The following is a 12,254-nucleotide window of genomic DNA, read 5'->3' as shown; positions in this document are numbered from 1 at the left end:
AAGTGGATTTCTTGTTAGCAATCTTATCTTGGAGAAGTACTATTTTGTTAGCTAGAGAGTTCTGTATGTTGGTACACCAGGTTTTGTCTTTAACAATGTTGTCAGCCAGTGGGATTGGAGCCTCCATTTCTCGTAAGATTGTGAATAGCTCCTTTTGTGTTTGATCTGGCTTTAGAGATCCTGTCATTGTATGTCGTTCTATGTATGTATTATTTCTTTTTTATAGTTATCGGAGAATTTAGTCAAAATAGTTTTGTTTTCTTCTGAAGGGGTATGGTGCCATAAGATTTCTAGTTTTCTTTTTTACAGCCTGAGGGCTTTTAAGTGTGGGGTGAACCAGGAATTCAAGTGTGCCTGTTGTTTACTTTTACATAGTTTGATAGGTGCGATGGAGTCGAAGGCTTTGGACATGGTATTGTTGTAAGCCTCGACTAGGATGTTAGGGTCAGAACCAGATGAGAGCAAGTTCAAGGATGGGAGGATGAGTGGAAGCTGAGGAGGAGCTATGACCATATTGGTTTTTGGCTGTTTATTTATTGCCATCGTAAAGGAAATCAGATGGTGGTCTGTCCGCGGTTGTGGAGTTAATGAATTAATAGATAATTCACAGTTCATGTCGGCCACCCAGTCAAGGGTTCTGCCTTTAACATGAGTTGGCTGAGTCACCTTTTGAGTGAGTCCCTGTTCTGAGAGCATGTTGGCGATAGCCTTAGCATCTTTGTCTAGATAGGATGCACGTACAGCACTTGAAGCCAGTGCACATATACAGGGAGATCTGTTCAGTGTTCGGCCATTGCCATGCAGGTGCAGAATAGAGATTGGTACAGTGCATGTGGGGAGCAAATCCGTCATATATGACAGTGCACATGTACATACACACAGAGATTTACGTTACAGAAGCAAAGTGCGAATGCAGATTACAATCAAGTACAATGCATCTGAGATGCGAGTCTAGCACATATCGCCGCATACATATAGTGATCTAAGTTCAGTATTCAAACACAGTCATGGGAGTACAGATTAGAAGCAAATACAATACATCCGATATGCGAGTCTAGCGCATGTAGTCACGTATGCAGAGAGATGTAAGATCAGTGTTCCGTCAGTCATACTATTACAGGTTAGGTAGCAGTACAGTGCAAATAAGATGTGTGTCTGGCGCAAATAGTCAGTTCGCATATCCAGCGGGGTCAACGTTCAATGTTCAAATACATTTGTGTGGATTGTGCGATGTGGGGAATGGGCGCACTTAAAGGTTAGGCGGCTCAGGCTTGTTTCAGAGGTCCGAGGGCGTGGCATGGACATCCACGTTTGTCTGTATAAGCACAAGGATAGCAGTCCCCAAAAGGGGTTGTAGCTATTGGCGTGCTAGCGTTGAAGGTGGTGCGCTCTGAATCAACACTAGTATCGGTAACAACATGTGCCGGCAACTACACGTAGTTAGGAGCACAATCGGATAAATGCGTTGTTGTGCTGAGTAGCGTAGATATATCGCACGTTAATAGGACAGGCTGGTAAAGGACTGGAACGGCCTACAGGGTCAGACACAATGGCAATCATTTGGGTGTTTTACCATGGACTATGGTAGTCAGTAGGCGTTCGGGCCGCATAACTGGCCCCTCGGTGCCACAGGCACTGACGGGCACGGACAGGAGATGGCCTTGTTCGGTGGGCCTTCGTCGAGTGAGGCCGGCTTCCTCCTCGTGCCGCTCACTATTGGCTTAGTAGCCGCTCAAGCATGCTGCTAGGCAACCAAAATAAACGAAATGCAGAGATGCCGGGCGGCGGCCATTTTATGGAGCGGGCCGCTTCGTGGGGGCACCGCGTGGAAGTGAGAATGAGGTGCACTCACAGTGGCCTGGAAGGTGGGTAGTAGCAGGCGAATTCAGTCGGGTCAGGTAGGGGATGAAGCGTTCCTTCGTGGTGAAGCTGAAGGAAGGAGCATGCGTCGCGCTGACCCTGCACCTTAGATGCTGCTCGGTGGTCGCTCTACTCAGAAGATCACCCTGTTCCTGGAGCTCTAGAGGGTGTGGTGGGGCTCCTGCCCTGGCGGGGTACTGTGGGGTTCAGGTACATCAACCTTTTGCCATTTGTGGTGCTTCATACCTTGGGGAGTGCTATTTTACCCTCTTCAGAGTTGACTTCAACTCACTTGCACTGGCCTTTCAGCTTGTGCTTCTTCAAGTTAACTCCTCCTTGAGTTGCTGTGATTTTTCTATTTGAACTACTGACTATTTAAAGACATTTTCTAAGAAGAGAGCATCAGAACTTTGAACTAGCCCATTGGCTTTGGCTTTCCTGGCTCCCTAAAGGCCCCCTTCTGAATCTTTTGGTTTTGGCAGTGCGTGTTCCCTTACAGGTTTTAATTGTTGAACACTATTATTGCTGGGACAAAAGATTGTGCATCCCTTTGGGAGAATCAAACTGTTTTTGTAGAATACCAGTATGTTCTGATCTAGCCCTAACCTTTCCCTACTTTATAACTCAATATTGGTGATGCAAAATAAGTGTTATACTGACTTCAAATGACATCAACCTTGGTGCTGGAAAATGTGTAACATATGAAAGAATTACTCGCCTGCTTTATTGTTCACTTTTTGAATTGAATCCTAACTTGGAATTAATGTTACTGCTAGTTTCTGCTTTTTAAAGAATGCTTTAAATAACTGTATATACATAATAAATCAATATTAATTATATAACTTTAAGTGTCTACTTGAATACGTGTATTTACTGATTTCATTGTACAGCTCTACAGCTCATATTGCCCCTCTTAAGATAAGCCTGGCTGCTCATTCACTCTACCAATTTGTGTAGTGCAGGCCTATATTAAAAGGTGGGTTACCTAATACCAAGAGATATATCTTGTGTAATCCCACACCAGTTGGACTGCATTAATTCTTACCTAACATGCTCCATTAGAGCCTATCCACACCTGTACTTTAAGATTGTTAACCTTAAAGACCATCCTTTTTTAGTGTCTCTTACATCAGCCCGTAGGGTGAGTGAACTTCAAGCCTTGTCCTGCAAGCCTCCTTACACAGTCTTCTTTAAGGATGGAGTGGTCCTTAAGCTTAAACCTACCTTTCTACCAAAAATGGTGCCTGAGTTTCATTTAACTCCAAAAATCATTCTGCCTTCTTTCTATCCCCCAGCTCATAATGGAAAGGTAGAGGAGAGGCTACACAGGCTGGACCCAAAGCGTGCACCTAGCTTCTACATTTCCAGAATGTCTAAATTAAGACAAGACAAGACAATCAACTTTTTGTTGGTTACAAGGGCCATAAGTTGGGTATGGCGGTCTCAAAACAAACTGTATCTAGGTGGATCATCCTAGGAATCTCTGAATGCTACAGATTAGCTGGAAAAGATCCTCCTGAGGGTCTCGGAGCACATTCGTCCAGGGGCATGGCTACTTCCTCTGCCTTACGAAGGGGAGTACCTATTCAGGATATTTGTGCAGCTGCAACATGGTCCTCAGTGCACACTTTCACCCAGCATTATAGTCTGGACTCTTCCTCAGGCCGGGAAGGTGTTTTTGGGAAGGCAGAATTACATTCTGTGCACATAGACCAATAAGGAACTCCTAAATTCTAATTTGAAACTGTAAATTCTGCCTCCCTTCTCCGAGGATGCAAATACTACTTTGGGAGTCTATCATAATATGAGGAGTCCGTGGGAGGACACAATCCAAGTTGAATACTGTGTTTGATCTCTTTATGTTTGGAGGGGGTGACAATAATAAGGTGTTTCAAAAACAGGGTTACAAAGCCTTTTTAGAGGTAGTAGGAGGGAGCACGTAGGTAAGGATATCCGATAATCCTATTCATATGGCCCTATATGTTGTTTTTAGGTAATTAATAACTTGTTAATGTTGTCTTTCAAACCAAGCAATGTTTTTGCATTGGAAATTCTATAACATCTGGGGGAACTTTGAGGAGTTTTGAGTAAATTATTTTTCTCACATTTTAGTTTACAATTATTTGTTCAATAAAAAGTTGTTTTATTTCTTTAATTTGCATCCCTTATTGTTTTCACCTCTCTCCCTGGCATGGTCTTGTCTTGTGCCTGGGAAAGAGGTCTCCTGCATCATTTGCATATCTAAAGTTCTTTTTGAGTGGGTTGTGGACTAATTGGTTCTGCAGCAAAAATATCGTTTATTGTAGCGATTTTATGCTGTTCTTGGTTTCAGTCCCCTCGTTTACTCTAAGCTATGATCTACACTGATTGCTTTTGTATGTATCTTGTTGGTTTTTCATATCATGTTGTGTTTGTGTGGCCATTTTAGATGATTACATTTTTGTTAAGCAAATGTTTTGCTTTAGCATTTTTAGAGGTGCCCAAGCTTTTTCCAATATCACCACTTCGTATAGTAAAACGCAAGATTGAGTGTAGCCAATTATGTCTTCCCTTCAGACACTATATAGTACTTTTCTCCAAAGACACCCACATGCTGTGCAGGCATGAATAAAACACCAGTCTTGGGGCCTCATCACGAGTTGGGCGGTATCCCGGTGGTATTACCGCCGGGATACTGCCTGCGCTAATAGCGTTATCGCCACCCGGTCCGGCGCTATTAGCGCCGGATCAAGGGTTGGGCGGTAATGGGTATTCCCCATTCCCCATTGGGTCCTTTGGACCCAATGGGGCATTTTTCCGGCGCATTTACCCCCAGCTTCGAGCTGGGGGTAAATGCTGCAAGACTCAGGTTTGGGAGGACCCTTAAATGTGGCGATAATAGCGTTACCACCACATTTAAGGGCTACTGCCCAACTCGTGATGAGGTTATTAGACAGGTGAGATCTATCCTGTGCCTGAAGTGGGATGGGGTTTATTTAGTGGTCCACTTATGTGTCCATCTATCAAGTCTCCTTTTACTGTATTGCAGCCTCTTATCTCACAGGGTTGCAACAGGCTTTCTGTATCAAGGCCCACTGCGTTCCTTTCTCAAAATATATCGGCACAAATACATAATATTTGATTTGTATTTCTAGGAAACAATCAAACAATCGATAGTTTTAATCCTAGATATTTTTAAAACAAGTCCATTTCTCTTTGCAGGTGGTTTAGGCAAATCAATGATCATTTCCATGTAAAAGGGTGTTCATATTTTCTGTATAAACCGCATGGGAAGAACAAGACTGCAGGAGAGACTGGTAAGTAGCACATTTCATGTCTCACTATTTAAAGTTTGTTTGCTTGCTGCCACCCTAGCCTGAGTTTCATGTTCCATGGTTCTCCCAAAGTGTTCATTTATATCTGCAATGTCTGTCCTCCCAACTATAGATTCCTGTTAGGTCACGTGTTAACCCAACCTGTGACACTGTTATACCACAAACTTATTTTGGCTTGGAAGATTGTGTTTTCATCTTTCAGAATTCAATGCTGATAATCAAATAGTATTGCAAGTTTAAACCATTTCCTCATATCCTTTCATTCATTGGGCCTCGTTATAAGTGTGGCGGTCCGGAAACAAGGGTGTCGGTAGGCTTACCGGCACCCTTGTTTCTGGACCACCACACTCCGAGTCTTCCTGCCAGGGCCGCTGCGCCCAACAGGTTTGACCCTGCCGGGGCATAGCGGCCCCATTAGGCAGACTCATCACGGAAGCACCAGCACTGTTAGCAACGGTGCTATGATATATTTTATTTATATTGCGCCTATACATGAGTGTTTCAAGGCGCGACGAGGCAAGGGAGGGGTAACACGGGAGGACAAAACAACGATCTTACTAGGCCCAGTGACATTGAGAATGCGCAAGTGCAGGGGAGAGGGAAGGGGGAAAGTGCAAAGGGCAGGGGAGGGGGTGGGAAGTACTGAACACATGATCAAAACAGGTAGTGCGGCCAGCAGGAGGCAAGTGCAAGAATGAAGCGTGACAATAAGTGCGGGTAGGGGAACTGTAGGGTTGCAGATACAGACCCAAGTGCAAGAGTTGCCAGGAGGCAGTGCAGGTATGCAGCTGGGTGAGCAGGCATCTGGGCCCGAATTCAGAGGGTAGCCAGGTGACCAGTGCAGAAACCGACAGAGATCAGCAGGGGAGAGGAAGAGAGAAGTCAGAAGCAAAGAGGAAGGTCTTGAGGTGCTTCCGGAACCAAAGATGGTTCTCCTCAAGTTTCAGAGAGGCAAGGAGGCTGTTCCAGAGGGAGGCCCCAGCCGAAGAGAGAGATCTACCACCAACTCGTTGCTTGGAGAAGCGACTGACCCTGAGGGAGTTAAAGGTGGAGGAGCAAAGATCTCGAGTAGAAAGGCATTTCCATAGGGAGAGTTGAAGGTATTTTGGACCTAGTCCCCAGAAGGCCTTGTGGACAATGCAGAGGGTCTTGAATTTAATCCTTGCAGCCACTGGGAGCCAATGAAGAGATTTCAGGGCTGGAGAGATATAATCCCTGGGCTTGAGGCCAAGGACAAGTATCGCAGTCCTGTTCTGGATGAGTTGCAGAGGGCGGAGAGTAGTAGCAGGCAGATTTAGAAAGAGGCTGTTGCAGTAGTCCAGCCTAGAGAGAACCAGAGCTCTAGAGATGGTGAGCTTCTGGGGGAAGGAGAGAAAAGGAAGAATACCCCTAAAGAGGTGCAGTTGATAGTATGACTTCTTAGAGACGTCTGAGATGTGTGGAGAAAAGGAAAGCGAGGAGTCGAAGATGACCCCGAGGTTCTTAGCCTCACAGATGGGAGCCAGAAGAGGGCCAAGGGAGGCCAGCCAGAGAGTGACAAGGAAGGAAGGTGCAGGAATGCCAATGAGGAGGATCTCTGTCTTACTGGCATTAAGGCAAAGGTTAGCGGCACACCACTCCTGGTTTGCAGTCAGAGATGAGAGAGGGAGAAGAGGTGGCAGAGGGGAGCCTGATGACGAGCGGAGTGTCATCCGCATAGCACTGAAAGTTGGAGCAGAGAGCAGCAATGCAGTGGGCGAGGGGTGCCATGTATTGGTTGAAAAGCCAGGGAGATGGGTTGGAGCCCTGGGGAACACCACAGGTGGAGAGTGAGATAGATGAAAGGAAGGACCAAAGTTGGACCTGGGAGGGTCATTGGAGAGGAAAGAGGTCAGCCGGCCAGGGCCTGATCAGTGATACTCAGATTATCACAGAGTAGGTTGAGCAGAATGGCATGGTTGACCACGTCAAAGGCAGAAGAGAGATCGAGTAGGATGAGGACAGAGGGGGGATTAGAATCAAGGTTGGAGAGCAGGTCTTCACGGATGTTCAGGAGAGCAGTTTCTGTGCTTCTGGCTGCTCTAAAGCCAGACTGATGGTCATGGAGGCAATAGGAGTCAGTGTGCAGGTTAAGCTGGGAGATGGCAAGCTTTTCCAGGAGTTTTCTCAGGAAAGGAGTGATAGAGATCGGGCGATATTTAGCCAGCCAGCAGGGGTCGGCTGTGGGTTTCTTGAGAAGAGGGTGCACCAGAGAGTACTTCAGAGGAAAGGGAAAAGCTCTGGTGGCGAAGGAGTGGTTGCAGAAGTCTGCCAGGACAGGAGCAAGGGTCCTTGATGGTTTTGGATGAACAGGGAAGAACCTGTTGGACTCCACGAGTATGGGGACTACCATTTTCCGGCACCTAGCTTCCCTGTCCGCCAGGACTTGTAATGTCCCGGTGGCACTGGGAGGCTAGGTGCTGGAAACAGTGTTACGAGGTCGGCCTAATGGAGCCCATTGTCTCCACAGCAGGAGAACTGTCTATTATTGTCACTCCGTAAAAAATGAAATATGCCTTTTGATAATTGTCCTGTTGTTGGGTGAATGTGTCCATGATTATTGGAGTGTCTCATTCCATAGGGCATGTGGCCACTTCAAGTAAATAGCGATTATGTGCATACCGAACTAAACTGCATTTTATTCTACTACATGGAAGACCGTATATTTGGAGGGAAACTGGGAGCAGCAACAGGGCTTAGTAAGCAAAACTTGGTTCACAACAGAAAACATTTTGATTGTTAGAAAAAATGCGCTCTTAACTTCAGCTTTTCAGGTACATTGCTTCAAAAGAACATTATCTGGGTGTCAACTGATGAAAAGCTTGCACCTGGAATTCCACATCTGATGATGGTCTTCCTCCTCTCTTTCTCTAAGCCTTGGAAAGTGAATAATGCTTCTCAAACTACTAGGACTTGCAGGTGTCTATTATATAAAGGCATGCTTTCATAAACCTCCACCAAGTGTATTGGGTATCTGCAGACAATGCAAGTTCATAATTTCTAAACCTAAATCTAAAATAGGCAAGAGGACTTTTCAGGATTCTCTGGTGACAATTCCGCACTTCATCTGGTTCAGGTGTGACACACCAGCAAACAGAAGAAACAATAAAGGCACAGTAACAATCCGGTCTAGTCAGAATTTGTATAATAGAACCTATAGGCCATAAAACACTGAGTGTGTCTTTAGGTGTTGCCTTTTATTTGTGTGAGGAGAGCTAACTGGTATTGGGTGTATACACTTAGTGCAAAGTGCCTGACCCGTTTAACATACATGTCCAGTACGATGTGAGAGAGTAAGTCTGGTTACTCTGTCACCCTCTTCCTCGGCCCAGTGTTTGTGTAAAAAGGGGGCAGGGGAGTTGGGAAATCCTACAAAGTAGGATGGGGTAGATGAACAAAAAAGGGGGGAATACTGCATCTCACCATTGGCGGTCTCACTCCCACTCCCCGAAGACCCCTCAGCCAGGTGATCCTCCTGCACTGGTCCACCCCCAGGAACTGGATCCAAATGCGATGGCCATGTCCTGGCCACCTGGATGACAAGTCCATGATGACTAGTGGGTGAGACACCCTTTGGTTTCTCACACTACCCTTTGGCCGAAAATCAGCACCACAGGTGTTCACCAAATGTCTTGCTCCAGTCGCGGCCCACCTCAGTCGTTCAGGAATTCAAGTTTACCTGTATCTAGATGACTGGTTGGTGTGGGCTTCTATTAGCGACTCAGCATACAAAAGAGACAATCCTATGCTTGACGTCACTGGGTTTCTCTGTGAACTTTGAAAAGCCTTGCTTACATCCATCTCAGAACTCGCTGTTCTTGGGTCACACCTAAACACACTAGCGCGTGTGGCCACGCCTTCAGAGGAGAGGGTGCAATCCATCCTGATGAAAGTCATCCAGCTGTCATGCATGTCAATTACTTCAGTCTGCTCCCTCAAATCCCTACCTGGAATGATGTCCTCATGTTTCCCATTGATCCCACATCGCTGACTCAAAATGTGACCACTTCACGAGTTCCTGGTTTCTCGTTGGCAACAGGTTTCCTGGGAGGACAAGCTTAATCTTGCATGTCCCTTTCGCGATGCTCTCCAATGGCAGAGTCTTTGTCTCCCTCTTAAGGTGTTTGCTTTCGCCTCCCAGAGCATCACATCACAACAGATTCTTTGCTAGAGGGTTGGGGAGCTCACACATGCAGATTCCACGCTAGGGGCTTGTGGTCTCCCTAAGAAGACTCTCCACAGGTTCTAGAGCTACAAACATAGCCTTGAAATCACAGCTACAGAACTGTGTTGGTTGTGTCTTCTCAAAAAACGCCAGCACCATGTTCTGTGTTCACAAGCAAGGAGGACCCTGCTCGCCGATTCTGTCAGCAGAGGCCCCCAAGCATTATGATTGTGGGCACTGGCGCACAACATGTTACGGGTTCCTTTTCACCTACCATGGATCCACAACACAATAGAGGATTCCCTCAGCAGGGAACTCTGATCCTGCCATGTATGGGAGCTTTGGAAAGACCAGATTATCTGCCTCTTCTCTAAGTGAGGACATCCAGAAATCGATCTATTCGCAACCGCGACCAACAAGAAATGTCCAGCGTTTGCAAGCAGGTTTCATCAGGTAGGGAATCTGGGAGACGCATTTTTGTTCCCGATGGAAGCACTGTTCCTCTACAATTTTCACCCGATTCTGCTCATGTTTTGAGTTCTCAGTGCACTCAAACAATAATGTTGCAAGATGATCCTGGTAGCCCTGTCAAATTTGGCACTTGGACCTGCTTCAACTGTCAGTGGCTCCTTACATTAAGTTGCCCCCTCTCTCCAACTTCCTCGCCAGAGATGGTGGGTCCGTGCAAAACCACAACCCAGCATTCCTCAGCTTGACAGCCTGGCTCCTGCAGCCATAGAGTTTGGAAACGTACCGCTACCTCCAGACCTCCGGGGCATCTTGGCCATGGCTGGGCACTGTCTCCACTCTCTTGCTACAAGAGATAATGGAAACACTTCACTATCTGGTGTACAAGTCCACGTCTCGACCTCTTGCACATTGAGGCATCAGACGGCTTAACATACCTCCTGTCATTGGCCAATGCTGGTTTAGCACACTCTTCTATCAAGGTGCATTTAGCAGCTAGTTGGGACTATACGTGTTCCCCAGGTACTCCTTCTCTTTGTTCTCACAGGTTGGTTAAAGAATTCCTCAAAGGATTGTTTTGCCCCTCCTCCCCCCCCGTCCGAATTCCTGCTCCAGCCTGGGAACTCAGCATAGGCCTCTCGAAACGAATGGGCCCTCCTTTTGAGGCTCTGAATAGAGCCCCTTTAAAGTTTTTCTCCTAGGAAACTGCATTCCTAATTGCCATTTCATGTGCCAGACGGGTAGGCGAACTACAGGCTCTCTCCTATAAGCCTCTCTACTTGAATTTTCATCTCTCTTAGGTGGTCCTTCGCAAAAACCCTTCTTCATGCTGAAGGTTACTTCTTTGCACCTTAATGAACCTTGATCCTGCCAGTGTTATGTGGCTCTCTCTCGTCTCCTGCAGAACAATCCTTTCTTTCCCTGGATATAGCCCGAGCCTCTGTGTCTCGCACTAAGGAATTCTGTAAATCATCACAACCATTTGTATCTTTCAGAAGTTTCGGCAGGGGATCTTACCTTTCAAAGTCTTCCATTGCAAGATGGTTATCGGCATGTATTTCACACTGTCATTGTATGGCCAACAAACCCCTGCCATGCAAGCCAAGCGCACACTCGACTAGGTCTGTGGCTTCTAGTACAGGGTTCCTGTCTGGTGTCCCCCTGCTGGATATCTGCAGGGCAGCCACATGGAAGTCTGTCCATAACTTCACATGGTCCTACTGCGTTGATGGGGGTTCCAAGGAGGAGTCCTGGGTCGCCAGACAGTGCAGTTGGTTACTTCTGTTGAGATATACCTCTGTTCTTTTTGGTTGTATCTATGTACTGCTTTGTAATCTTATTCAAACCGCATGTGAATCTATGAAAGATCCAATGCTGGAGAAGGAAAAAGTTACTTGCCTGTATCGGCTGCTCTCCACCATTAGTATCTTTCATAGATTCACATGCAGCCCTTCCTACAACCCCTGTTATGGTTCCTCTTGGCTTAAACTGCCACATCACGTGCAATGCCTCCTCAACAACAGATAAAGCATAATCCATCAAATACTGAGACGAGGACAAAGGACCGTAAAGATCACTAAGGCTGGGAAACCTATGATGCTGCCTGATCTTTAGAAACTCTATAATCAGACCGGAAAATGTAAAACGCACGCAGCTGACCGCAATGAGAGAGAGCTGCAGACGCTGAGCTGCGCGGTTATCTGCACGAGGACCAGCCGGAACGTTGGGGGAGAAGATGCCACAGGAAATGCTACTGAAGCTAATCTGCCAGCAGGAGAAGGGACCGGAGTGCAGAGGACACTCTGCCCAAGAGAGGAAGCCAGCAGAAAATCAAAGACTGGCATGGCAGATGTGCAGCAGATGACAGGTTGCACGCTGAGCCTGCAATCTGATAAGAACAGAAGCAGAGAGCGGCGAAAGACACTCTGAGCACTTGGTGAGCCCAGGGAAGCGGAAAGGATTACTGGGTTGCCTGAAGTGTTTGCTGCTTCAAAATGGCTACCTGTGAGCAAAGTGAAGTATGTGAAGAAGCTAATAAATCCAGAAGCTTTTCCACGAGTGAGCAAAGTGAAGTATGTGAAGAAGCTAAAAGACCCATAAGTATTCCACAAATGGGTCTTTGAACCCGCATCTTTAAGGGACAGAGAGAGAAAACAAAGTAAAGGTGAGCAAACTTGAGAGTGGGGGAAAAACCTGATGTATGAGATGGAGAACCATTCAAGAAATGATATGCCAACATTGGGCTAGTATTGTTTCATGGGTAAAGAGTAATACAGATATGATATGAAAGTCCTTGCAGGAGAGTACACCAGGTGAAGAGAATTGTAATAAAGACATGGTATGAAAGTCCTGGCAGGAGAGTATACCAGGCCAAATCAAATGTCTGTTGAGTTACAAGAGAATCCTTAGGAAGTAACATTACCTAGGAT

General features: G+C 46.3%; 1 protein-coding gene across 2 annotated transcripts in view; it reads left to right on the top strand.

The window, feature by feature from the left end:
* Nucleotides 1-12,254, top strand: part of BIVM (basic, immunoglobulin-like variable motif containing) — a 446,759-nt gene that overhangs the window by 295,874 nt on the left and 138,631 nt on the right. For both annotated transcript variants that reach the window (XM_069637055.1, XM_069637056.1), the window contains one exon: nucleotides 5,062-5,156. In XM_069637055.1, coding sequence (XP_069493156.1) covers nucleotides 5,062-5,156 — 95 coding nt within the window. The remainder of the gene's footprint in view (nucleotides 1-5,061; nucleotides 5,157-12,254) is intronic.

The sequence above is a fragment of the Ambystoma mexicanum genome, chromosome 7p (assembly GCF_040938575.1).
Source record: "Ambystoma mexicanum isolate Mex_15411 chromosome 7p, UKY_AmexF1_1, whole genome shotgun sequence".
NCBI classification, from domain to species: Eukaryota; Metazoa; Chordata; class Amphibia; order Caudata; family Ambystomatidae; genus Ambystoma; species Ambystoma mexicanum.
This window is presented reverse-complemented; position numbering and strand designations above follow the sequence as displayed.